Here is a 27,966-nt window from a genome sequence, read left to right on the forward strand (position 1 = left end):
TTTTCTCTCAGTTTAGAAGTGAGTAAGATAATCAGAATGAGAAAAAGCTCATCCTCAGGTTGTTCGAGAAAAGGGACCTATTAGATGAGATAACCTGGTAGTGGGAAACAAGCGTCCCTTAAGTTAACAGCCGTCCAAATTAGTTTCGGAAGTAAGGCAAAGGGATATTTATGAATGCTTCAGCAAAATGAAATCATCTCACTCAACCCATTCTGTTTCAGGGGATGTGGCTTGAAATAGCTAGATCTTTGCAAATGAATAATTTATGAAAGCTCCAGTAGTCTTTGAATAACATAATTTAAATGGAAGTTGTTACTGAATAAAAGGTAAAAGAGGAACTCACTTCAAATTCCTCTAATTTCAACATGGATTATCACATAGTTTTGATTTAAGATAATCTAATAACCATTTTAGTTTATTGCACCAGTCTCAGATAAATCCTTGCTTATTATGCGGCAGCCAAAGTACTGCAAAGAAGTTAGAATTCATAGGAGCTTAGCTTGAACAAACTAATAATCTAAGCCAAGTCCTGGTTTAAGTCCATTTATAAAATAAATTTTAACATACAGTGGTGCATTTTTTTTAATTTTTATTTCTTGAAGATTTTTATTTATTTATTTTGAGAATGAGAGCATGCAAGTGGGGGAGAGGCAGAGCGAGAGGGAGAATCTCAAGCAGACGCCATGCTGAGTGCAGAGCCCGATGAGGGGCTCCACCCCATAACCATGAGATCATGACCTGAGCAGAAACCAAGAGCTGGACACTCAACCAACTGAGCCACCCAAGTGCCTGGTGCATTTTCATTTAAAACACATTCTAATTCTAGATTTAAAAAAAGAAGAAGAAGAAGAAGACTTAAGTACAAATAAGAATTAACCTGACAAACCACGCAAAAAATCCAATAGACTATCATTTTTATTTATTGTGTCAAAAAGAACCTGTTTTTTTTCTTTTAAGATTTTATTTATTTGACAGAGAGAAACAGCAAGAGAGGGAACGCAAGTAGGGAGAGCAGGAGAAGCAGGCTTCCTGCTGAGCAGGGAGCCCAATGTGGGGCTCAATCCCAGGACCCTGGGATCATGACCTGAGCCGAAGGCAGACGCTTAATGACTGAGCCACCCAGGCGCCCCAAAAAGAACCTGTTTTATGTCACTGACAATCTTATTTAAAAGTTTATGTTCTAGGGGCACCTGGGTAGCTCTGTCAGTTAAGTGTCTGCCTTTGGCTCAGGTAATGATCCCACGGTCCTCTGCTCAGCAGGGAGACTGCTTCTCCCTCTCCCTCTGCCTGCTGCTCCCCCGGCTTGGGCTGGCGTGTGCTCTCTCTCTCTCAAATAAATAAATAAAATCTTTTAAAAAAAGTTTAGTTCTAATTAATTATACAGGAGTTACATAAATACAACATTATTGTTGATCTCAAATTTTCTATTAACAGGCCTATGTCTCAGAAATGAATAAAATAGAGCTAGGCTAAAGTAGCCTTTCTACCCTATGATTAACAAAAAAAAAAAAAAAAAAAAAAAAAAAAAAAAAAAAAAAAAAAAAGCCCGAAATAACACAGTAATCAGTCAGCTGGTTAGCACTTCCATAGTCCCCTTGCTAAATATATTTAAATATCTCATTCTTAACACCTCACACACCTCACATGGGTGTAAGCATTTTTTTGCATCAGTACTATTTGTACCCCTTGAACATACTTATTATACATAATTTAATACCTTGAAGTACAGATTATTTTATTCATTGCTTTTTCCTTAGTACATAGCAAATTGTAGACTCAAAATCATTTGTGAGTTGAAGAGTTTTCCTATATTTGGTGGAAGATAGGGAAGGAAAGGCGAAGGAAATGAGCACTGGAATAAAGTTCCTGAGGAAGGTAGAGGTAGCCAATGTATATGTGAATTAAAAAAAAAAAAAGTCACTTCTAGGCCTCTACTAGTTGTTTATTAATGAGTTTTTGTCTTTGTACTGTTTTTACTTTTTTTTTTATTATGTGCTCCTCCCACATTAAGGTTGGTAATGCTGTGTTTCTTTTTTTTTAATTGTTGTTCCCCCAGCTTTATTTAGGTATAAATGAGAAATAAAAATTATATATGTTGAAGGTGTACAACCTGATGTTTTAATGTATGTATAAATTGTGAAATGACCACAATGATTAACTATTAACAAAAGCTAGTATTTCAAAAGCTAATGTGTGGTGTGTATATATATGTATATATACAGACATAGGCCATTTTCTTTATACATTTATTTGTTGACAGACATTTGGGTTGTTTCCATATCTTGGCTATTGTGAATAATGCTGTAATGAACATGGGAGTATAGCTATCACTTCAAGATCCTGATTTCATTCCCTTTGAATATGTATTCAGAAGTGGGATCAAAAATAGTATGGTACTGGCATAAAAACAGACATATAGACCAATAGAACAGAACAAGTAAACCAAAAATAAATTCAACCATTTATGGTCAACTAAACTTTGGTAAGTCTGCCAAGAGCAAACAATAGGGAAAGGATAGTCCCTTTAATCAATGGCTTTGGGAAAACTGAATAACCACATGCAGAAGAATGAAATTGGACCCTTACACATACACAAAAATCAACTCAAAATGGATTAAAAACTTAAATGTAAAAACCAAACCAACCAAACAAACAAAAAAACCCTTACATGTAAGACCCTAAACCATAAAACTACTAGAAGAAAGTAGAGAAAAACCTTCTTGACATTGGTCGTGGAAATGATTTTTTGGATATGACACCAAAACCACAGGCAACAAAAGCAAAAACAGACAAGTAGGATTACACCAAAACAAACGTTTCTACTCAGCAAAAGAGACAATCAATAGAGAGAAGCAACCTACGGGACAGGAGAAAATATTTGCACACCATATATCTGATAAGGGTTTAATATCAAAATATATAAGGAACTCAAACAACTCAGTAACAGAAAAACAAATAACCTGATTAAAAAATGAGCAAAAGGTCCATAGGCATTTCTCAAAAGAAGACATACAAATGACCAACAGACACATGAAAAGATACTCAATATCACTTACCATCAGGGAAAGGCAAATCAAAAACCACAATGTGATAGCACCTCACACCTGTCAGAGTCACTTTTATCAAAAAGACAAAAGATAAAAAGTGTTGGCAAGGATGTGGAAAACAGAGCACCTGCATATACCATTGATGAGAACGTAAACTGGTATAGCGACTACGGAAAACAATATCAAGGTTCCTCAAAAAATTAAAAATAGAACAATTCTATGTTAGTACTGGGTTTAAGACTAGACATCCATTTATCCCTTAAAACTTCTAAACACAGATTCAATCTTTCCATCACTGCTGGGAATGCCACCAGGCTTTGACCCGGTCCTGTTCTATCTGATTGGGCCACCTCCCTGTGCACAGCTCCATGTCAGCGTTGATGAACGATGCACAGTTTATAACTTGTAACCAAGTTAATTTAGCAGAGGTTTCCCGTGGGGGTCCCAAATGAACACAAACGGTGGCTCCTAGGATCCTCCATGAAACATTCTTCTCTTCGTTATTCTCTCTCGCTTTTTTTTTTTAGTAAAAAGCCAACCTGATAGGATAGGAAATACAACCTGGGAGAGAAGGAGAACAAAGCCCATTGTGAAGCTAGGCTTTTTGTCCAGGTCTTTGCTACAAACTTCTATTCAGACCCCTTGCAAACTTGGGACTCTCCCCTTTTTCGGTTGTAGGTAAGAACTACAAAGGTGAGGCCCTTATAATGGAGGGAAGAAAAGCCTGGACAGGCCTCCATTCCACTAGAATTCAGACACAGAAGCTCTTAAGTGAAAGAGTTTGGAAATTAAAACCTTGCCCTATTATACACCCTAAGAATGTAATCTCACCAATCCACACTGCCTCTCTACGGGCTTGATTTAGTCGGCTTTCCACTTCCACACCTTCTAATTGTGGAATTTCCTTTCATTTTAATTCTCCTCAGGGCCAAACTCTGATTAAACAAACACATATGGTTTCTAGGATTTTGAAATTGAGCTCCCTCGGCAAGAAGCTACTTAGAGAGTAAGCCAGTCAGCCCTCTCCAGCTTTCCCTGCCCTGAATAGATAGGGCGGTACCCCAGCAGGCAATTAATTGAGGGGGCTCCCTTGCATTTTCTCTCCCCAGCAAAGAAACAACACAAAAAACCTCTGGCAACTACCGGCGGGATATCCATTTACCACTAGCTCAGCACATTCCAAGTTAACGTACTTAGCTTTTTAGAGATAAGTACAATGTTAACATATTATTTACATCTCAAAGATAACCCTCCTCTTGAAAACGTAATTGAAACTTCCACTTTTTTTTAAAGAAAAGGCACTGATTGCTGCTCCAGGAAGATTTACAAAAAGTATCCTTTTGCAGTTGACCCCTGAATGTCTCAGAGAAATGGCAGCTGGCAGAAAGGCGCAGTAATATGGAGACTTGCACGTTCATACTAATAACAGAGCCATTCACACTGGCACTTGACTTCTTCCCTAGTCACTTGAACACACGGCTTTTCCCTGCCTCTGCCTTTCTCCCATAAGCTTGGAGCTCACAAAACTACTGATCTTTTGCTTCCTTACCTTGTCTCTGTGTGGGTTGGTAGTTTTAGCAAGTCTGAAATGTTTCCATAGTTAAGGAAAGAGAGGTAAGGATATTTTAGCTATCTTTTTAACTCTTAAGAAGATATATGTCTGCCTGTTCATCTGCATATCCACTCATTGTATTTTATTGAGCACCTGCACACCACACGCCAGGCACTGTTCTAGGTCCTGGGATATAATATGGAAGAAGAAAGGCAAAGTCCTTGTTCTCTGCTTTCATGGAGTTTCTGTTCCAGAAGGAAAGTTCACAATCACTTTCTATAGTTTAAAGTCTACAAAGAAAATAAATTAGGGAACGTGATGGAGCATGATGGGGGGCTACTTTTGTAGACTGGAGCTGATGTCTGAATGACAGCACGAGCTAGAAATGGCAAGATTGGGAGCAAAACACATGCAGAGGGTATGGCAAGTTCAGCAGGCCCAAAGTTCAGGAGTGACCGTGGCCTAGTTGATGAACAGGAAGAGCGTCATTGGGGCTGGAGATGGGTGAGAAGTGTAGAACAGGGTCAGGTGGAAGAGGAGGAGGAACTTATTCAAGTCCTCAAAACCACAGTACAGAGTCCAGATTTTATTCTAATGGTAGAGGGAAGGCATTCTAAAGTGGCTTAGGATTTTCTAAATAGCACTTTTGCTGCTGTGTGGAGAACAGATGATAGAGGGCAAGAATGGAAGCAGAGAAATCATTTATTTAGAGGCGATTACAGAGGTCCACACAAGAGACAGTGGGAGCTTGTCCAAGTGAAAAATGGAAAGGTGAAGAAAAGTAGACAGATTTGAAAAAAATTTTTGAAGGTATAGCTGTCTGAACTTACTGATAGATTGTACACAGAGAGAGGAAGGAAAAAAAGAAATCAAGTAGCCATTTACTTGAGATGATTAAAACATGGATTTGACTTAGAACAGATTTGGTTTGAGAAATTAGGAGGTATATTGTGGACAATGTTAAATGTGGGATTCCTGTCAGACAGTCAAGGGGAAGAGTTAAGGAGGCAGCTGGACATTCAGGTGTGGATCTCCAGACAGTGGTTAGAATCCTGCAAAGTCAAGATAGCTTACTATTTCACTGTGGAAGGGATCTGCCTTGGGTGATTCATTCATTCATTTATTCAACCAGCATTTAAAATCTGCTGTGTGCCTGACACACTCTAGGTTCATAAGATGAATATTCCCTCTCATAAAAATTACCATCTCATGGGACGACACAAACAACAAACAGACAAATAAATAAGAATATACCAGAGAGTGATAAATGTCATAATAAAAATAAATCCCGGTAGTAACACACATGATGATGACTTTATCAGCATGTTCTTTTTATGTGAAAATACCTTAATTGTTGGCATATATATCTGGGGGTGTGTGGAAGAAAGATTAATGTATTGGCAATAAAAGAATCAGCAATCCATTTAGGTATCTGGCATGGGCTTTCAGGTGCAATACAGATGCCCAAAATTCAGAAAGAACTTACAAATGTATGTACAAGTAGAAGAGGTATAAAGAAAAAAGACATTTGGTAACAATCTAAATTCAGCCTAACGAGATTATCAGAGTTCTTTTTTCAAGAAAGACTTTATGGCTTTCCATCTCTCAGCTCTTTTAATGCTTCTAGACGAAAAAACTAAAACAATAAAACATTTTTATCTGCTTCTATAACCTGATTCTATGTGAAAATACCCAGAGGGTATTTCCATTCTTTTTTGCCTTAAAACTCACGGATATTGCTTCTCTCTAGTTTACTTCCCTCGATCCTTGATGTTCAATTTCCTTCTCCATGAATAGTGGTATCAAGTTATCTCTATCCCTGAGAGAAGGGACAAAGGTCAACACTAAAATAGTCGAATCTGTGTGAGAGAAGTCATAAAAGGTCTCAAACCAACCTTTGCAGCTGTTTTTCCAAAGTCAAAGAAGAAAGTGTGAGATATTGCTTCTCTCTAGTTTACTTCCCTCGATCCTTGATGTTCAATTTCCTTCTCCATGAATAGTGGTATCAAGTTATCTCTATCCCTGAGAGAAGGGACAAAGGTCAACACTAAAATAGTCGAATCTGTGTGAGAGAAGTCATAAAAGGTCTCAAACCAACCTTTGCAGCTGTTTTTCCAAAGTCAAAGAAGAAAGTGTGAGGAAAACTAATAATATGGAAGCTGATACAAATCTGTTCCTAACATTTGATCTATCTCAGGAAGAAGTATATAGCCAGGTATTGGAATTTGGGGACTCTGAAATCACATTTGTAGTATAAGCTAAGAGAAGAGTAATATTCTGGAGACTATAACAAAGAAACCTTTACTATGAGATTTCCTGTTTGATTTGTGGCAATAATGTCGTTACAACAAATAAAAAATTTTCATATCAAAAGCTGAATAAATGACCATTCTCTTCCAAAGTGCAGTTGTAAACCACCTTTTATCTCAGCGCTATGTATTCTATGCAATGAATTAAAAAATAAAACTCCTCTGACCTTACTAATCCTCTACAAATCTCCCTCCTGGTAAAACACCAGCAACAAATCACCAGTCTCCCTAAAAATACAAAATACAAAATAAAGTTACTGAAAATGATCTTTCTGGTCAAAAATTAAAGTGCAGTGACACAGTTTCTCTTCAATTTCCAGCCCTAAATCTTCCCTTATAAAACTATAATGCAGTACATCCCCTCTTGGGAACAGGCTTCCCAGAGATAATCCAAACTAGAGACACGGATTTTNGACCATTCTCTTCCAAAGTGCAGTTGTAAACCACCTTTTATCTCAGCGCTATGTATTCTATGCAATGAATTAAAAAATAAAACTCCTCTGACCTTACTAATCCTCTACAAATCTCCCTCCTGGTAAAACACCAGCAACAAATCACCAGTCTCCCTAAAAATACAAAATACAAAATAAAGTTACTGAAAATGATCTTTCTGGTCAAAAATTAAAGTGCAGTGACACAGTTTCTCTTCAATTTCCAGCCCTAAATCTTCCCTTATAAAACTATAATGCAGTACATCCCCTCTTGGGAACAGGCTTCCCAGAGATAATCCAAACTAGAGACACGGATTTTAAAAAAAAAGAATCAGGGGGCGCCTGGGTGGCACAGCGGTTAAGCGTCTGCCTTCGGCTCAGGGCGTGATCCCGGCGTTATGNTAAAAAAAAAGAATCAGGGGGCGCCTGGGTGGCACAGCGGTTAAGCGTCTGCCTTCAGCTTAGGGCGTGATCCCGGCGTTATGGGATCGAGCCCCACATCAGGCTCTTCTGCTATGAGCCTGCTTCTTCCTCTCCCACTCCCCCTGCTTGTGTTCCCTCTCTCGCTGGCTGCCTCTATCTCTGTCGAATAAAATTAAAAAAAATCTTTAAAAAAATAAAAAATAAAAAAAAGAATCAGATTTTGAACATTCCAATAGAAACTGTTCTCATAACTTGATGGAAGTGGAGTGATAACAAAAGAGTTTATAAAACTCTAATGATATACCACTTAACTAAGATCACATATCTTTGTAAAGTAAAATTTACACTTAAGGGTATATATATCAGTATTTTCATTTTCAAGATTATATTTCCATTAAAAGTCAACTAGATATACTCTCTACAAGATCTCTCACAAATTTCCTCCATTTTCCTAATACTCCCAGACTCAATGAGAAAGTAAGAAATGTTCTTTCTGCTAAACATTTGTCCTTTGGCAAACATCTCTGTATTTCTCATTTTTCATCTGTATCTCCTAAAATGGCAATGTTCTTTTATTTATTTCTGGGCTAAGTATACCAGCCTTAAAATAACACCAAAGTACTGCTCTTAGAAGACATTTTATTAATCAAATGTGACTGTAGGAATATGAAATAGAATATATACCTAATTGATAACAAAGTAAAGAGAAGTGACAATAAATTTGAAGGACCATTAACCTGTCATTCCATAAAATTAACAAACTTAAAAATCAAGACATTCAATAACCAACCAAAACTAACTAGATTAGAAAATTATGTTTCTGGGATGCCTGGGTGGCCCAGTCAGTTAAGCATCTGCCTTCGGCTCAGGTCATGATCCCAGAGTCCCGAGATCGAGCCCCAGGTTGGGATCCCTGCTCAGTGGGGAGTCTGCTTCTCCCTCTCTCTGCACCTCTCACTCCCACTCATGCTCTCTTGTGCACACTCTCTTAAATAAATAAATAGGTAAATAAATAAATAAAATCATTAAAAAAGAGAAAAGAAATTCATGTTTCTGCATCTACTTTCTTTTTCTTGAAAAGATATGAAATGCTGCAAAATGAAGGCAGGCTTTTCAATCTACCTATGATGACTTCAAATAGAATTATTTGCCTATTAATACCATTTCTGAGTTTCTGCTTTTTTATTTCAGATAATGTTACTTCAAAATTGAACCTAATTTTTCCTGAAAAACTCATAAGATTGATGAGACAATTAGGAAAATTATCTTCCAGAATCCTATAGTTTACAGCTAAAACTTATAGGCGATAAACAATTTGACTCTGGAGATAATCTGCAGACGTAGATTCTGGACAATGGGAATTGTCCAGTCCAAGGTTCCTTGGAGGGAGCCCATCTCAGTACATGTGGAGCCAGTAGAAGCTTTTGGGCAAAGAATGACCAGTTCTGACTGAATTTTAGCAGGATCATTCGGCTTACTCAGTAGAAGAACAAGAGTACTTCTAGAAAACATCATAATTTCTATGAATACTTGCCCGACATTGTCAGATCATAACAAAATCTAAATAATCTCAGGTGACCATTATGAAACAACTTTTATTATCTTTTAAAATATATTAATATAACCAAAGATAATCTATATTTAACAGTAGAAACTTAGTTACATGTCACTTACAATTTATAATTACCTAAAAGTTATCTCGTGAACACTACTTTCACTAACAGTAGGGCCAGTGTTTATTGAAGAGAAAAGTCAACATGTTTACATTTTGTTCACTCAACAAATACTTACTGAATACACTACTATGTGCCACGCAGAATATGAAGTGTGGGAAATACAAAAGTGAGCAAAAAAAAAAAGAATATGGTCCCTCCTTTCACAAAATGTCCCGTGCTAGTAGTTACAGTAAAGCATCTTGGAGACAGAAGAGGTTTTACTCACTTTTTATGAGAGAGTTTCAAAACCTTCTGGTTGGAAAACACATTGTCAGAGGCTTTTCAGGCATTTACCAATCTCATGCTGATATTCACGCATCCTTTCCTTCTCCAGCTACATAGATGAGAAGAGATCTGAGGCAGCCAGCTTGATCCACAAAACGAAACAAAAACCTTATTGTTCATCATCATATTCAACTTCATTTCCTTCTACAAAACTGTACTACCTAGTATGATCAGCCACTTTCTTTACCAGAGTTTACACCAAATAACACTTGGCTATTTCCAAAAATCAAACTTACCCAGAAATGATTTAAAAAAAAAAATTGTCACTATTGAGAATATGCAAAAGAATTTGCTAAAACCTCTAAAGGCAATTTCTATAAAGAAGATTTTAAAACATTCTAAGTAAAGGCAGCAACATCAGAATTCCTTACTTTTTCAGGGAATACAAGATTCATTTGAATGTAAAATTCATGTTATATTTACTAAAAAATTAGTCTCATCAGAAACACATCTTATGTAGTTCATTGGCCACACTTACAATGGCACATGCAGTAGACAAGGATACTAACAAATACTGATCATCAGTTTACAGAATAACTATTTAGCGGCTAGTTGTTTCCTGAATACACACAGTGGGTATGCACATATACACGTCATTAACATATCAATGGTTGGGAGTCACCAGCAGCCTCTGGAGGAATAAGAGAGTCCATCAGGAGCTAATAGCTTCAGCAATGGTCCAGGTGAGACACTTCCCCTCGATTGCTTGGCGGTAATTTCATAGCACTGACCCAGACCTTTGTGCCAGCATATGGGCACTATCATATTGGCTTAGCAAGCACGATCAACTGGACCACAGCAATGACAACATAATATGGGCAACTGTGCCAGACGCTGATATTTTTCTTGGTGAACTGGGACAAAAGCTGAACTTTCTATTATCCCGTGAACACTTGCTATCCTGTATGATTGGGAGCCACAGTAAGACTGAAATAAGTAAAATCTTATCCCTCTGCTATTCTGTGAATAATTCTTGGAAAGCTTCAGAAGTAGATGTGGCTAATCATCTCTGGTGTGCTCGAGTAGAAAACACAAAGGAGTTCCATCTAAATCGGGGCTAGCGTTTTCTAGAGAAACACTGCCCTGGGGTTACCAGTGCGATAGACAAAATGACAGAAATTAAGGGAGTGGTACAATTGTGGGAAAAGAGCCTCTGGAGAGTCTGCCTGAAGATCTCCCTTACTCAGATCTCAGGGGGCTTTTTGTTCGGCTTCTATCAAGGATAACACTTCCCCTGAAATAACTCTGTTGTGTTATTGTTGTTTTATTATCACTGTTCTTCCCTCCTACAAGCACGATACTGTGCAACACAACAATTATTTTGCCAACTTCAGTAACTGCATTCCTGAAGTCACTGCTGAGGCATGTGTCCAAGCTAATTTCTAGGCCCTTGTAATTTAAACTCTTCTGGCTGGATAATTGGATTAATGTCCAATAATCTATCCATTAAAACCAACACAGTTTATTATGCTGTCCAAAGTAACAGAAATTTCTCAGACTCAAACATAATAACACAAAACAGCACAACTTCTGAAATCAACTTCAATCCAATTGTTTATTCACACTGTGTCTCATGTTGGAAAGATTTTTCAAATGATCGTAAAACCAGTCTCTGGGGGCTCCTGGGTGGCTCAGTCATTAACCGGCTGCCTTCAGCTCAGGGCGTGATCCCAGCGTTCTGGGATCGAGCCCCACATCAGGCTCCTTTGCTGGTAGCCTGCTTCTTCCTCTCCCGCTCCCCGTGCTTGTGTTCCCTCTCTCACTGGCTGTCTCTCTCTGTGTCAAGTAAATAAATAAAATCTTTAAAAAAAAAAATAATAAATAAATAAATAAATAAAACCAGTCTCTGGATTAAGGATTGCACACTAAAATACTTTTAGGGGTCAGCAAGAAAACCTAAGTGTGTGAAGTACCATATATAGAGCAACAAAGATATGTGGAATTTGTTGCAAACTGGTAAGTATATTCCAACTCAAAAAAATTGTTTAAACGATTGTGCTGGCCAAATAAAATATGTCTGCAAACCAAATTCTTTAAATTTGTAGCTGTACCCTCAAGCATAGCTGCATAGCATAAGTTGCTTAATGCTAATCTTTAGGCCACTGGTATTAAGGAAGAGTTAAATAGCACCACCATAAAATGATACACAATTGCCCAAAGCCATACCTTGCACTGGACACTAATAATCACCAAAGGACTTTAATTGCAGCAGGTTGATTCATATTTCCATTTGCCTTATCACCACTTTATCTTCTAAGACATTAGCTCTATGCTCTTCCTTCTACTCTTCTCTCCGCTCCCTTTCTTCTTTACATCTGCAACTTTGCTATCTGATTTTTTAAAAAATCGTTGACCTTGTTTTCAAGTTCTAATTGATGAGTCTCTTTCTCCCAGGTACACTCCCTATTTCTTGTCAAGCAAAGTTAAACATTCTTCCCTAGGATTCCTGTAGTTTATGTTAATATTTACATATTATGAAGTACATTATAGTTTCCTGTGAGGCCTTTTGGGGAGGGACTATGTCTTATTCATCTATATGTAACCAAGGCCTAGCACCACCCTTAGCCTGAAGTATGTGTATAAGAAATGATTGTGCATAAAGGAATAAATGAAGGAATAAGTAGGGTTATTAGTTAATGTTACAGGAAAATGTAAGAATGCAAAACAATTAAATTCAAACCTTTCATGGATGAGCAGAAAGGTCCAGACCTTGTCCTAAAATTTCTTTTCACTATCTCAGCCACCTTTATTTCAAAAAGAAAAAGTAGACCATTTATTAACATTAGCCTGTTATGTTATTTTACTAGAATTTTCTGTATAAATTGGTCCAGGTTCTCTTACTTGGCAAAATGGAGTTTCACTGTACATTAAAATTTAACCTATGTGACATAAAACCACTGTCACCCACTCTTCTGGAATGCATTAGTACATTCATATTTTTCCAGAGTCCTGTCCCGAGTAATGGCTTAAGAGAAATTAAAGCAGATGACTTAAGGATTTAATTTTCCCTTTCCCTGTTAACCTGCCTCTGACCTTCCAGCTCCTGGAAGCAGTGAACTAGAGCCTTTCTCTGACCTTCAATTGTATAAAATTATATATATTTTTCAATGTAAATATTTTATTAGTGTTAAAAGAACTCAACCCAAATACTGATAACTTACGACAAAATTCGGTCTAGGAAAACCACTATTTAAAGCCCTTTCTAAAAATAGAAGTTTCATGAAAATCTGTTTCAAATTTCCATTTCAAATATTTCTATTTTGTTTAATTCTTCCATTTTTATTCATTTATCAATATATTTGTATGTTCAGTGCTACTAAGTGCCAAACAATAAACCAGATATAAAGCAAGGTAAAGCCCTCATGCCCCCATAGTCAAAGGGGTATATAAACAAGTAAATAGATTATCACAATTTAGTGTAAAGGGTACTGTGATCAGGAAAAGTACTAAGCAAAGCTTGGGAACGTGAAAGGGAAAAATGCTAGTGGCTCAAACTGCTGAGGCATGAAGAACACCAAGAATTAAACACTAGTCCCCAGGGAAAGGGAAAACAAGATCAGGCTAGAGAGAAAGGAAGACGTTTGTAAATATTCATCTAATCACTTCCCAAATTTCATACTTCATTATGTGTACATTATAAATATAAAATACTCAGTTTGAAACTCATTTTGGAGTTCAGTTTTAGTAATGGAGATAGTTTAAGTAAGCCCCTGAAAGATAACAATTATAACTCTACACAAAATAAATTAAAAAAACAAACACCTATCAAAGGCACTAGAGAGCAACCATAAGAAGGCAGAAACTGTAGAAAATTAGATCCTTAAAAGCAACAAAACCACATTCATTGGGTGAGGCATTTCCATTTCCCCTGGGGACACTTCCAGTCCACATTTGATGCAGGGTCAAGTGAAAAGACAAAGTTTAAAGTTGAGTTTTACAAAATTAGAAGGGTTTAAGAGACATTAGGGCTTCCCAGTGTCAAAAAGAAACAACAGGTTCAAAATGGAGTCACTTAATGTTAAGCCCCACCAAGGCTTAATACCACCTAAATGCAGTTTTGGCCTTTCATAGGAATGGAATTTTAAACCTGTCTGGGATTTCCTGATCAGCACCTGTGAGGTAATCTGCATATTAAGACCTCCTGCCTTTCCCCCTACGGGACCTTGCCCATAACAATCCTTTCTTTTCTTTTGTTAGTAAGTTGCTTGTCTGGCCCGGTTTCTGCCTACAGAAGCCTTTCACTCTGTACAACTCCTTGGAGCTCCCTTGTATTTGCCAGATGGGATGCTGCCCAGTTCATGAATTCTTAAATAAAACTAATTAGATCTTTAAATTTACTCAGTTGAATTTTGATTTTTAACGCCAGAAGTGTGTTTATGACAAAGCATAAGACCAAGCACACTTAAGATCAAGGTGACAAACGAGTAACTGAACTACTAGACCAAACAACCAACACTCACGAAAGGAAGATGATGGAGTCTAGAGTCTCTACAATGCATTATATATAATGTTTGTATGTAATAAAAAATTAGTATACAATTTTAAAAATGGGTTATGGTGACCCACAATCAAGGAAAAAAGAAAACTGCATCAATAGAAACAGACCCTGAGGTAGCTCATGTGTTAGGATTAGCATAGTAATACTTTAAAGGAGTTACGATAATATGTTTAAGGACTTAAAGTAGAAACTAAATCATAATAATCTTGACAGAGAAATAGAAACCATGTAAAAAAGCCAATGAAATTCTAGAACTGAAAATTATAATACCAGAAACAAAAATTTTATTGATAAATGTAAGAGCATATTAGAGGATAAAAATTAGTGACCTTGAAGAAATATCAATAGATATCTATTCTGAGGAAAAAAAGAAAGTGAGAATTAGGAAAAGTGAGCAAAAGTTCAGTGACATAAATGACAATACTACACAGTTTAACCACAGAATCAGAGTCCTAAAAAGAGAGGAGAGAGAATAAGATGGAAAAAAAAATACTCAAAAGAAATAGTGGCTGAAATTTCCCACTTTTGGTAAAAACAATTAGCTTACAGATACGCAAGCTCAGAGAACTATTGATACATGGAACAATAAGGACAAAACTTAAAAATATTATAGTAGGCGAAAGAAAGGCAGACATAGAAATACACATAGATGAGTTTATTTATATGATATCCTAGAACACGCAAAACTAATCTATGGTGACAAAAAGAACAATGTTTACCATTCTCTTGAGAGAATAGAAATAAAGGAACTTTCTGGGGTGATGGAAATAACCTATATTTTGATTGTAATGATGGTTAAACAGGAATGTACATTAATCAGAATTCATTAAATTTTACATATGCTTAAGATCTGTGCATTTAACTCTAGGAAAAATTTATGTCAATAAAAAAAAGAAGCATAAAAAGAAACTAGTTTTCATCAAATTCGGCTCTAGGCTACAATTGTGAGTATTGACCATTCTGAGTGTTAAAACCAGAATCTGAGATAACAGGAGAAAATGTTGCTTTTGCTGTAAGTTACCCCTTGCTGAAAGGTTTATCCACTTTGGACCTAGTATCTTTCATTAGAATACACAACAGTTTCTATTAAACAAGTTCCTAGAATAATAAAGAATATCATTCTAAACATCTCTGAAATAACTCACAAGACTTTGAGAATTCCTTAGTAATATGAAAAAAAAAAGAACAAAACCCGAACTATGGGATGGCAGCTGCTGTCGAGCAGAACACAGTAGCATCTCAAGTTGAAACTAAGCTGCCTCCCTTTGAAAGGACTGCATTCATAATGCTTTAGAATCACTGCATCTCCGTCTCCCAATTGAGCTTGCCCTGTAAGTAACCTCTGATGAATTGAGTGTCTCTTAGTAATGCTGACCAACTGGAAACTAAATAAAATGCCTTCTCGAAATAGAGAACCAAAGCCATATTCTAAAAATGACAGACAGCTGGCATAGCACATGCAAGATTCTTAATGGCTGCTTTTTCCAAATGGTTAAACTTGAGTCATGCTGGAGTGGCGGCAGAATCAAACGCAGTGAGACTTAAGAAGTTCATTGTGCTTTAAGGCAACGGCTACACTTACAGGGAATTCTTCATGTCTATTGCCTGTCTCTTCATTTTCCACAATCAAGAACATCCCTTATCTGAAGTTGTGGAAGAGAGCATACATGTGCTCTCAGAACCTACTAAGATTCAAATGGGATGCTGGCCACTTTCCAAATTGACTGATAAAGACTGAGAGTCAGTTGAACACCCATACCCAAGTTAGGTATTCCAGAACCTTACCTGCTCCAACCAATTAGTATAGAATTACTTTGATTTCAGTGTAAGTGGTTTCTCTTAGAACTCTATATCTGTAGGAGCAAAGATACTAAGGCATAAAGGAAAAGGGGCACATCAACAAATACTGTCATAGTAGAATCTTTGCCCCACTTCCAATATCTGAAGCTGAGCTTCATAATAGGATTGGATCCCTATTCTGCCCCAAATTTCAGCCTGTGATCTTAGGCCAATTACATATCAAATGCAGGCAGCTATGAAAGGAAGACAAGCATACATGCTCAGAACCCCAAACATGCATTTTGGGGGGAAGATCTTCCTTATCCTTTTCATTTCTAAATGAAGATATGAAACATCTATCTTAAAAGGCAAAGTGATATAAGAAATCCTTAAATTTCTGTCTATTCTTTCTTCTATTATAGCATTTTTCATTTTATACTTGACATATCAGCACAAACTCATATGAGAATGTCAAGTGAGGTCATCTTATTCTGGAAATGAGGCTAATACCCAAAGCACATACTAACTACTTCACATTCTATATAGACACAAGCCCCAATGAATAGGCTACTCACATTCCCACAGGAATTACTGAGAAGCATCATGTCAGAACCACCTCAACCAAGAAACAAACACTCTTAATTCCCAGCAATGGAAAAGGAACCCTGGGGAGAAATAAGTCATCAGCCTTGTAGGGCATGCAGAGCCTGTTGAGAAAGGCTGCTATTTCCTCCCTTCTCTACCAGGGAGGGAAGGGAGATGCATTCTCTTACCCCAAGCTAAGAGAGCTCCAAGAGAACCCAATCAGGGCACCTGTAAAAAATGAAAACTGGCACCCCTCATCAGCTAGAAGCCTGTTGAACTGCAGAACCCCCTCCCCCACCAAACCCTTTGGTGTTTTACATATAATTTTTTTTTCTTTTATGTGGCAAAGTAGACATAATATAGAGCTTACATTCTAACCACTTGTAAGCACAGTTCTGTGGCATTAAGTACATTCACATTGTTCTGCAACCATCACCATCATCAATCTCCAGTCATACTCAAATATATTCATTGACATCTGGATCACCCAGGTAATATCACTCACATTGGGAGAGGATCCTATAAGCTTAGGTACTGATGTCCTATCCAGCCCCTGTATCTCACAGAAAGGCAGAAAGTGATGCTTGCCATTAAGTTCTCTCAAATTTGGAAGAGTACTTGAACAAAAAAATGAATGCTGAATTCTGGTTTAGATTTTTCTGGAGGCAGTAAGTCTGCTGGAGTAGTGCATGTCGGGAAAGCCTGAAGGAACTAAACTATAGAATGTCTCTAAGAACTTGGGGAGAAAAACTTTACAAAATTGAGAGGGTATGAAAGAGGGCCTTGGGAGTTCGGTAGCTCCACATGAAGAAATGTAGAAATTAATGAAGGGACAGAGCCCTGAAGCCGCTCAGGCAGCCATAAGACCAAGCAATGGTATTCCCAACCTAGAGAAAGCAATGTTGGGAGTATCAGAATAAGTGAGACACACCTGCTCCTCTAGGGAAGTTCCTCAGAGACAGAATGGGACAGGTAAAACCTGCATGGAAACCATATCAGCAAAGGCCACCAAAAGCAAACTAAATCAGATTAACTCTGCTTCTCCAACCGTCTTCCCTACTCCAAATATTTGAGCAGCTGGCGCTTAGAAGAGATATAGAAAGGAGATATCTCAGAGCCAGACCACACCTTTCTCCGGCTGACTTGAAGTGAGAGTTTGAAGCAATCTCTGAACTGATTTTGAGGTGAAAAGATTTTCAATAGGCCAGACTGATTCTTGGGCACTGAAATTGGGCTATTCTGATAAAGATGACCAGAAAGTTATAGAATCATAATAAAACTTTTAACGAATGATTATCCAATGGAAAAAGGTAACTTGATAGGGTGTGTTGTAAGAAAAAATCCAAAAATTCATATATATACTTCAACAAGATATAATTCCTCAATAAGCCTGTTTCCTACACAAGGGAGAATGTGCTGGGAAAGTGAGAGAGAAACTAGAGGAAGATAACAGCAACCAAGAAATGAATGAAAATTGTGTACCAATCCAAGGAAACAGTAAACCTCTGAAGGGTCTGAAAGAAGTCATAGCATTAGAATTATAGTATGTAAAGCACTGCAAAGGAGGGGTGAGAAAAAAAGGAAAAGCACTTAGGAGGTTCTATTTTCATTCTAGTAAGAACTAAGGACATGAACCACAGCAGTGACATAGCGAATAGGGAGAAAAAAATCAAGAGCAGGTAGAAATGACAGGACTACAGAACAAGTTAGAATTAGGAGTTTAGAGAGAATGTGTGTCTAAGGAGATGTCTAGGTTTTGGCTTGGTTGAATGGAGAGATAATAGTAATTCACCTCTCTGACAAAAGAAATACAGAACAAAGAGAACACTTCTTTGTGTAATAAGTTGATAACCATAAGCTCCATGAATGTAGGAATATGTATATCTCAGGCACGTAGTGGATACTATTTACTGGACAAATAAATTTAGTTTGGGGTAAGTTTGGAAAGAGATACTCATAGAATAACTGAGTGGATATGGTTGGCAGAGTTGGATATGTTGGTCTTAGAGTTTAGAAAGGAAGATAATATGACAAAATAGGTTAAGGATCATCAGCATATAAGCGTTTCTGGATAAAAGAGCACCAAGGTCAGAAACTTGGGGAAAAGCAATATTTTAAGAGGTGGGTAAAAGAAGAGAAGCTGTCAAGTAGAAGAGATCAGAGAAAATCTAGGAAAACTAGTGGAAAGTGTTATCTCAAAATCCAAGAGAAGTCCAAGCTTCCAAGGAGTGATCAGCAATGATAAGTGCTACAGAAAGATCAAGTGAGATAAAAACTGGGAATTTCTGACTGCAGGAACTAGAAAGCCTTTGGTAACACTAGTGAAGGCAGTTAGGAACAGATGCCAAACTGCCGTTAGTTTAGAAGTAAATGGCAGGTGAAAAGTGAAGCCTGTCAGTGTTTACTGTTTTTAAGAAGTTTAAATTCAAAGGGAGACATGAAGACAGAGTGATAGCATAGTGGTTAAGGAGAATGTTGGTTCAGAAGAGTAAGAAGAGGGTGTGGTACAGAAAGACAAGTCAAGGGAGATGTGTTACCTGGTTTTCTGGTATTGGTAATCACTGAGAATGTTCATAAGCTGAGGGGAAGGAGTCACCAGTAGGGAAGAAATTGAATACACCGAAGAGAAAAGACAGAAATAGAAAAAAGTAGAGAAGAGGCTCAAGATTATGAAATCAATAATATTAAGTAATGGAGTTAATCTTCAATAAGAAGAATTAAGAGTAGGGGCACCTGGGTGGCTCAGTTGTGCATCCAACTCATGATTTCAGCTCAAGTCATGATCTCAGGGTTGTGGGATTGAGCCCCATGTTGGGCCCTGCACTGGGCATGGAGCCTGCTTGGGATTGTCTCTCTCCCTCTGCCCCTCCTCTCTATGTTTTTCCTTCTCTCTCTCTCTCCCTCTCTCCCCTTCTCTTAGGAAAAAAAACAGAATTTAGAGTAAATATCAGAGAAAGCCGCCCTCTCAATGGGAAGGGTAACATCTGCATTTCGGTCAGGTAAAGACTAAATGAGATCTTCTAGTTTTGGCCTAGGCTGACTAGGTGTTTTGGAAAACTCTCCATAGAAGAGTAACTAAACCTGGGAAAAGACACGCTGTTTTGAGGCATCACTGGGAAATGTGTCCAAGGATGTCATTTATAAAAACAAAAACCCTGCACTGCAGCCCAGAGGAAGTCCACAGGAGGGAGTAGAAGAGGCTAAGTCACAGTCCGAGCTGCAAGGTTGCCTGACGTTGATGCCCCTTTCACCACTGCTATTGAAAGAGTAAATCTGGGGTCGGGGAAGAATGGAAAATTATAAGATTCACATACTGAGCAGACCTTCAAGAGAGAATGAAATAGTTCCAGGTCAGTGGCATCTCCTGAGCTTCCAGCATGAATAATGAGTAATTTTTCTCTGAAGCAGAGCATACACAGTCATCAACTTAAACCCATAGGACCACATATTTTCAGACCCAAATAAATACAAAAATTCTGAACAAAGTTCAGCAAACTAAATCCATAAATGCTTATAAAAGATAATATACAACTGAATAGAAGACCAATAAGGAAGTTGAAGGCTTAAACAACACTATAAACCAATAAAATCTAACAGACATTTATACGATACCACCCAACAGAATACACATTCTTCTTAAGTACACATAAATCATTCTCCAAGGTAGATCGTGTTAGGCCGTAAGACAAGCCTCAATAAATCCATGGGGGTTGAAATCATACAAGTATGTTCTCTGACCACTATGAATAAAATTAGGAATCAATAAGAAAAGGACATGTGGAAAATTCACAACTATGTGGAAATTAAACCCACTTCTTTGAAAAAAGAGCCAAAGAAGAAATTAGGAAACAAATTAGAAAATACTTTGAGACAGATGCAAATGAAAATAAAACATCCTAACAAATATAAGATAGAGCTAAAGCAGTGTTGGAAGGATTTTATGGCTGTAAAGTCCTATATGAAATATCAGAAATTAAACTTCCACTATACAAAACTAGAAAGAAAGAACAACTAAACCCAAAGCAAGCAGAAAGAAGGAGATAATAATGGTTAGAGCAGAAATAAATAAAATAGAGTATAATGGGAAACAATACAGAAAATTACTGAAGCCAAAATTTGGTTATTTGAAAATATAAAAAAAAGTGACAAATAGCTAGATTGACCAAGAAAAAGAGAATATTCAAGTTACTAAAATCAAGAATGAAAGATGAGACATTACTAATGATTTTACAGAAATAAAAGAATGTTAAGGAAATACTGTGAGCAGTTTTACACCAACAAATTAGATTACTGAGATGAAATAGACAAATTTCTAGAAATAGACATATTACCAAAATAGAAGAAATACAGATAATCTGAATAGATCTAAAAAAAGTAAAGAGATTGAATAAACAAAAACTTCCCACAAAAAAAGCCAAGGATGAGATGATTTTGCTCGTGAATTCTACCAAACATTTAAAGAAGAATTAATATCAATCCTTCATAAATTCTTTCAAAAGAGTAGAAGATAAGGGAGCACTTTCCTATTCATTCTATGAAGCCAGTGTTCTGATACCAAAATCAGACAAAAATATCTAAAGAAAATTTAAAAAATACTACAGACCCAATATCCCCTATAAATATAGATGCCAAACGCCTCAACAAAGTACTATTTAAAAAATGAAGCTACATATGACAAATTTATATACCATATCCATATGAGATTGATCTCAGAAAAACTGTATTAAACCATGCTAATAGAATAAAAAACAAAATTCACATAATGATATCAATAGATGCAAAAGCATTTGACAAAATCCAACACCCCTGCATGATAAAAATATTCAACAAACTAGGAATAGAAGGAAACCACCTCAACCTAACATAAAGTATCTACAAAAATCAAGCTAACATCATACTTAATAGTGAAAAACTAAAAATTTCCACCCAAGTTCAGGAACAAGGATATCCCCTCATAAACTTCTTTTTTTTTTTATAAATATTTTATTTATTTATTTGACAGAGAGCCAGCGAGAGAGGGAACACAAGCAGGGGGAGTAGGAGAGAAAGAAGCAGGCTCCCAGCGGAGGAACCTGATGCGGGGGTCGATCCTAGAACCCTGGGATCACGCCCTGAGCTGAAGGCAGACACTTAACGACTGAGCCACCCAGGTGCCCCCCCTCATAAACTTCTTATAACATTGTACTAGAAGTTCTAGTCAGGGCAATTAGAAAAAAAAAAAAAGTGAAGTAAAAGATATTCAGATTGGAAAAGTAGAAATAAAATTATCCTTATTTGTATATAATATGATCTCATACGTAGAAGCTCCGAGGACATTCAACCAAAAATTGAACTTTTAGATTTTTTTCCAAAATGGAAAAGAGGCTAATAAAAGACTTTACTTTAGCAAGATTGCAAAATACAAAATCAATACTTAAAAAATCAACTATATATGAAAAGAATTTAATTTATGATAGCAACACCAAGAAGAAATTACTCATGAATAAATTTTTTAAAGTGCAATGCCTATACTATGAACACTACACAATACTGTTGAAAGAAAAAAAAAGATCAAAATAAAAAGAAAGACATCCATGCTCATGGATAGGAAAACTTAATATTGTTAAAGTGGCAATGTTCTCCAAATTGACCTACAAATTCAAAGGAATTCCTATCAGAATCCCAGCTGCTCTTTGTAGAAATTGATAAACTGACCCTAAAATCCATATGAAAACTCAAAGGACCCAGAATAGCCAAAACAATCTTGAAAAGGAACAAAATAGGAAGGCTCACCCTTCCTGACTTCAGAGCTTACTAAAGCAGCCGTAATCTATTGTATGGTACCAAAATAAGGATGAACATATAGATCAGTGGAATAGACCTGAGTGTCCAGAAATAAATGGCCATGTATCTATGGTCAGTTGATTTTTGACAAAGGTGCCAAGACTAGTCTTTTCAACAAATGGGGCTAGAACAATTAGATATCTATATGCAATAGAATGAAACTGGACCCCTAACTCATACCATATACAAAAAGTAACTCAAAATAGATCAAAGACCTAACTATAAGACCTAACTACAGAATAATTTAAAAATATATAGGTGTAAATCTTCATGATCTTAGATTTGGCACTGAATTTATGACAACAAAAGCACAAGAAACAAAAGGAAAAGATAAATTGGACTTTATCAAAACTGAAGACTTTTGTGCTTCAAACAAAGTGAAAGGACAACCCAAAGAATGAGAGGAACTATTTGCAAATAACATATCTGATAATACTTTAGTATCCAGAATATATAAAGAACAAAAAACAAATACACTAATTTGAAAAATAGGATCTCATTAGATGCTTCTTCATTTTTTTTTTTTTTAAGTAGGCTCCATGCCCAGCATGGAGCCCAAGACGGGGCTTGAACTCACCCTGAGATCAAGACCTGAGCTGAGATCAAAAGTCAGACACTTACCCGACTGAGCCTTCCAGGTACCCCTCATTAGACATTTCTAATAAATAAGATTTAAAAAGTATAGAAGGGGTGCCTGGGTGGCTCAGGCAGTTAAGTGTCTGCCTTCAGCTCAGGTCATGATCCAGGGGTCCTGGGATCGAGCCCGAGCCAGGCTCTGTGCTCAATGGGGAGTCTGCTTCTCCCTCTCTCTTTGCCCCTCCCCCTACACTCTCTCTCTCTTCCTCTTTCTCTCTCAAATAAATAAATAAAATCTTCTAAAAAATAAAAAATAAATAAAATAAATTAATAAGATATAGAAGTGGGGGTGCCTGGGTGGCTCAGTCGTTAAGCATCTGCCTTCGGCTCAGGGCATAATCCTGGCATTCTGGGATCGAGCCCCGCATCAGGCTCATCCGCTGGGAGCCTGCTTCTTCCTCTCCCACTCCCCCTGCCTGTGTTCCCTCTCTCGCTGGCTGTCTCTCTCTCAAATAAATAAATAAAATCTTAAAAAAAAAAAAAAAAGATATAGAAGTGGCCAAAAAGCAAAAAAACAAAAAACCACACATGAAAAGCTGTTCAATATTATTAGGCATCAGGGAAAAACAAATCAAAACCACAAGGAAGTACCACCTCCCTCCTAATGGGTTGGCTATAATCAAAAAGACAGACAATAACAAGTGTTGGTAATATGGAGAAATAGGAGACCTCCATATGATGCCAGTGAGAATGGAAAATGGTACTACTTCTTTGGAAAACGGTTTGGCAGTTCCTCAAATGATTAAAGATAGAGCGACCATATGACCCAGCAACTGCACTCCTAGGTACATACCCAAGAGAGCTGAAAACCTAGGTCTACACAAGAACTTACACAAAATGTTCCAAGCTGCATTATTCATAAAGCAAAAAGTGAGGAAACAACCCAAATGTTAATCAACTGATGAGTGAATAAACAAAATGAATACAATGGAATATTAGGCACTCATAGAAGGAATGAAGTACTGATTCATGCTACAGCATGGGTGAACCTTGAAAATACTATGCTGAATGAAAGAAGCCAGACACAAAAAGCCACATAGTCTATTGTACCATTCATATGAAATATCCAAAACATGCAAAATCAATTGAGACAGAAAGTAGATCAGTAGCTGCCAAAGGTTGAAGAGAGGAGGGACTGGGGTGTGACTTCTAATGAGTATGAAGTTTCCTTTGGGGATGATGAAAATGTTCTGGATTTAGATACTCATAATGGTTGCACAACTTTGTGAATATACTAAAAACCACTGAATTGCACAATTTTTAAGGGTGACTTTTATGGTATATGAAATGCATCTCAATTTTTAAAAAATGATAGAATACCTATGAAATACAAAACCTAACCTTTGTCAATGCCCTCCAGCTAAAGGCTACCAGGACCACACATCTAGTTGGACAGACCGGGTTTATTACACATTGCAGCAATAAATAAAGTGACCAATGGGAAATTGATGGGCATCTCAGTAGGAAGGTATTAGAAAGGACTTACAGGACTCAGGTTTATGTTAGATGACTTTGAGCAGAGTTTAAGGAAGCTGGGCTGTGTTTTAGATTGGATGCTGTCAATAAGCAGGGGTAATTCTATGACTGGATACCTCAAATTTTATCTAGTATGAGGGATGACATATAACTGGTATTAAAAAAGAGAGAGAGAAGTAAGAAAAGAAAGAGAAAAGAAAAAGCTGTGGTCACTCACTTAGCCAGGATAGAAGGCTCTACGGCTTTTCTTGTGGTTTGAATGACGTTCATGTTTTTTGTTCAGACATAATTAGAGTGGACTTGTTTGTGCCTTGATCCATCATGGTCACAGAGCGACCATGAGAACACCAAGGTCAAGCTGTGAATGCTTGAGCAGCTCATGGAAACCCAAAGACCTAGCTGATAGCACCAGGACACATCTTCCACATTAGAAGACTAGAAAATATAAAATACATGAAGAAAAAAAACACATCTGACAAAAGTCACTACCAACCCATGTTTTAAATTATGAACTAAAACTTGAAAGTAACTTCCCTAATTGGTAAAAGGGTACCTGTATCCATTTCCATTTGCCGTTGTCACAAATTACCACAAATCTAGTGGCATGAAACAACACAAATTTATTACCTTAGAGTTGGAAGTGCAATCTGGGTCTCCCTGGGGCTACACTGAAGATGCCATCAGGGTTGTTCCCTCTGGATGCTCTAGGGGAGTCCAGCCTCTCTTGCTTTTTAGCTTTCAGAGGACATCCACATTCCTTGCTCATGGCCTGTTCCTCCATTTTTAAAACCAGCCACAAAGCCTGAGTCTTTCTCCTGCTGTCTTCTCTCTTGTCGTGTCTTCTGCCTCCCTCCTCCTCTTACAAGGACCCTGTGATGTTAGTGAGCCTATCCAGATAATCCAGGATAATCTTTTCATCTCAAGGTCATCCAATTAACAGCCTTAATTTCCCTTCACCATATAACCTAATTTATCCACAGCTTCCAGGGATTAGGACGTGGACATCGTGGGGAAAGGAGGAAGGCAGGCAGGGTCGGGCATTATTCTGCCTACCATAGCGCCTTAAAAAGCCTACAGCAAATGTTGGACACTTTTGTTTGAAAATCGGGACTGAGAACGCCCACAATTGCTGATTCTGTTTACCATCAGAATAAAGAGTTTTGATTTGTCACTGCAATACTCCTCAGACGACACACACCGCCGCCGTGGCTAGTTTCTAAAATGCAAGTGATGGTCCTAATAACACCATCTACTCACAGTTGCACCCAACCTGAGAACACACATTTCAGTAAGCTCTAAAGCAGGGCTAGCAAATGCGTGGCACCATCCCTCGCCCTTGAGTCCTCAGCCTGGGGGGATGTTATTCACACAGCACTGTACTCTGTCCCCTGGATGGGGGCCAAAGACGCAGGGTCCTCCTCAATACATCATGTGCAGCAACCACAGCCTGTGGATAAGGGTTGGTACATGAAATGAAACCTGTTTGCCGATCCTGACCTAGAGGATTAAAACCTGATCTATAAAGAAACAAGAAGGGTTGGCTTCTTTTGTTCTAAACCACATAGAGCAAAGTGGAAGTGGGAAGCTTTACAACCAGATTTAATTTCCTAAAGATGCCACAGACCTTTAAATTAGTATTTAATAAACCTCTAAGGACAGTGGAATAATAGTCCCTAGACTCATTTTATCCTTGGTGCTAAAAGAGAACCCCAAATTTGCAGCATCGCCTGCTTATGCTCGCCTCGTTTATACATAGATGAACCCTTTTTCTTAATGTCCAAGGATTAGATACCAGGGTAAAGGTATTGCAAGACCAGGTTATTAAAGTAACTAGCTAATACAAGAGGCTAACAGCTCAGTTATGAATACTTGAATTCATAAGGAAAACAAATGGAAACATTAAGGCAAATATTTTATTGCTCAAAATAATTGGAAAGCCAAATTGGAAAACTAAAATGTTTTCCAATTGCATTTGAAGGATTCTAAAGTAAAGATAACAACAGTATAGTTCCTAGAATCCAGTTCCCTTTAAATCTGTGTACCTTCCTTCTGAGGAGCCTGCACCTCACTAATGAATTTGTGAAAATAGAGACCGTTTTACGACCCAGCTCTGTGATATAATTTTAAAATAATAACTGCCCCCCACTAGATCTGTTTTTCCACTTGAGATGAAATTGTTATAGACCAAGTCTTGAACTATGTTCGAGGGGGAAGAAAGCCCATAGAGTCTCCTAGGAGGCTCGTACAGACACGCTGACTGCCACATACCACTCGGGGGAGAAAAAAGATTTCATTTCCAAAATTGCTCTGGCAGAGCCAAGCTCTCACCACAAACCGCCTTAACTTGGTGTAAGAAAACCCCGCCACAGGATTGATGAAATTTAAATTTCCCATAGCCGAGTTTAACAGGTAGAGTTTTCAAACAACGGTAGAGATTTTCTTTGGCTCTTCCCTTTTCCCTAAGTCTAGGAAGTTCTGGCAGGTTAGAGGAAAAATAGGATAGTAATCAAGGCAGTCAGGCTAAACTTTTTTCTTTAGGTGTAAGTCAGTTTATCACTCCTTTGCATAAAGCTATCTCATTGCTACCCATCCCATTTAGGGGAAAAAAAATCAAACTCCCTGGCAAGACCTATCAGACCCTGCCTGCTAGGCCCTGCATGCTTCCCTCTCTAACCCCCTACCATTCTACCACCTGCTCAATGGCCCTTCTCACACCAACCTTTCCATGTTCTCTCTAGCAGGCCAAATTCCTTCATGCCTCAGGACCTTTGCACTTGCAATGTTCCTTCTTCCTAAAACAATCTTCCCTGAGATCCTCACATGCCTTATTCTTTCATATCATTTGGGTCACTACTCAGATGTCACCTGCTAACTGAGGTTCTTCCTGACTCCTCTAGCTCAGAAAACCCCTCTCTTATTTTCACAGAACTTATTAGTATGTACTTGCACACTCTGTCTATTCTGCTGAAACAGAAGTTTCAGAAGAGCAGGGAGGGACCAGACACCAGAATAGTTCCTAGTACTCAGTGCATGCTTAATCAATCTGTGTTAAGTGCTTAAAATGAGTGCCATCTCAACAGAAAAAAAATAAGTCTGGTGGTTTCTGCAAATGTCTCTCCCTTTTAGGTCAGTTTCCTACTCCCTAGATTGGGCTCTAACTCTCTAAAATCCCATCAACCCCTTTATTTCACTCCCTCGACCCTACTGATGCAGGTCACTGCGTAAGTCGTTTGGAATATGGCCAATGCCCCTTTACTGTGGTATGTCTGGATTCTGACATCATAAGAACTGCCTTGCCCCAAGAAGTGACTGTGAATTGAGCAGGGAAAGATAAAACAAGATGTGATACAATATAAATGTGGGGTTTTAGGCATGTTCAAACGTTACTACTCATATAAAGCTTCTCT

At 37.7% G+C, this 27,966-nt stretch overlaps 1 protein-coding gene across 1 annotated transcript in view; it reads right to left on the reverse strand.

The window, feature by feature from the left end:
* Positions 1-9,773: 9,773 nt before the first annotated feature.
* The window catches only part of CDC73 (cell division cycle 73), a 181,618-nt gene continuing 163,425 nt past the window's right edge, over positions 9,774-27,966 (reverse strand). Inside the window, exon 16 of the mRNA XM_019803958.2 lies at positions 9,774-9,844. Coding sequence (XP_019659517.1) covers positions 9,789-9,844 — 56 coding nt within the window. The 3' untranslated portion in view covers positions 9,774-9,788. The remainder of the gene's footprint in view (positions 9,845-27,966) is intronic.

This window comes from Ailuropoda melanoleuca, chromosome 8 (genome assembly GCF_002007445.2).
Source record: "Ailuropoda melanoleuca isolate Jingjing chromosome 8, ASM200744v2, whole genome shotgun sequence".
Lineage (NCBI taxonomy): Eukaryota > Metazoa > Chordata > Mammalia > Carnivora > Ursidae > Ailuropoda > Ailuropoda melanoleuca.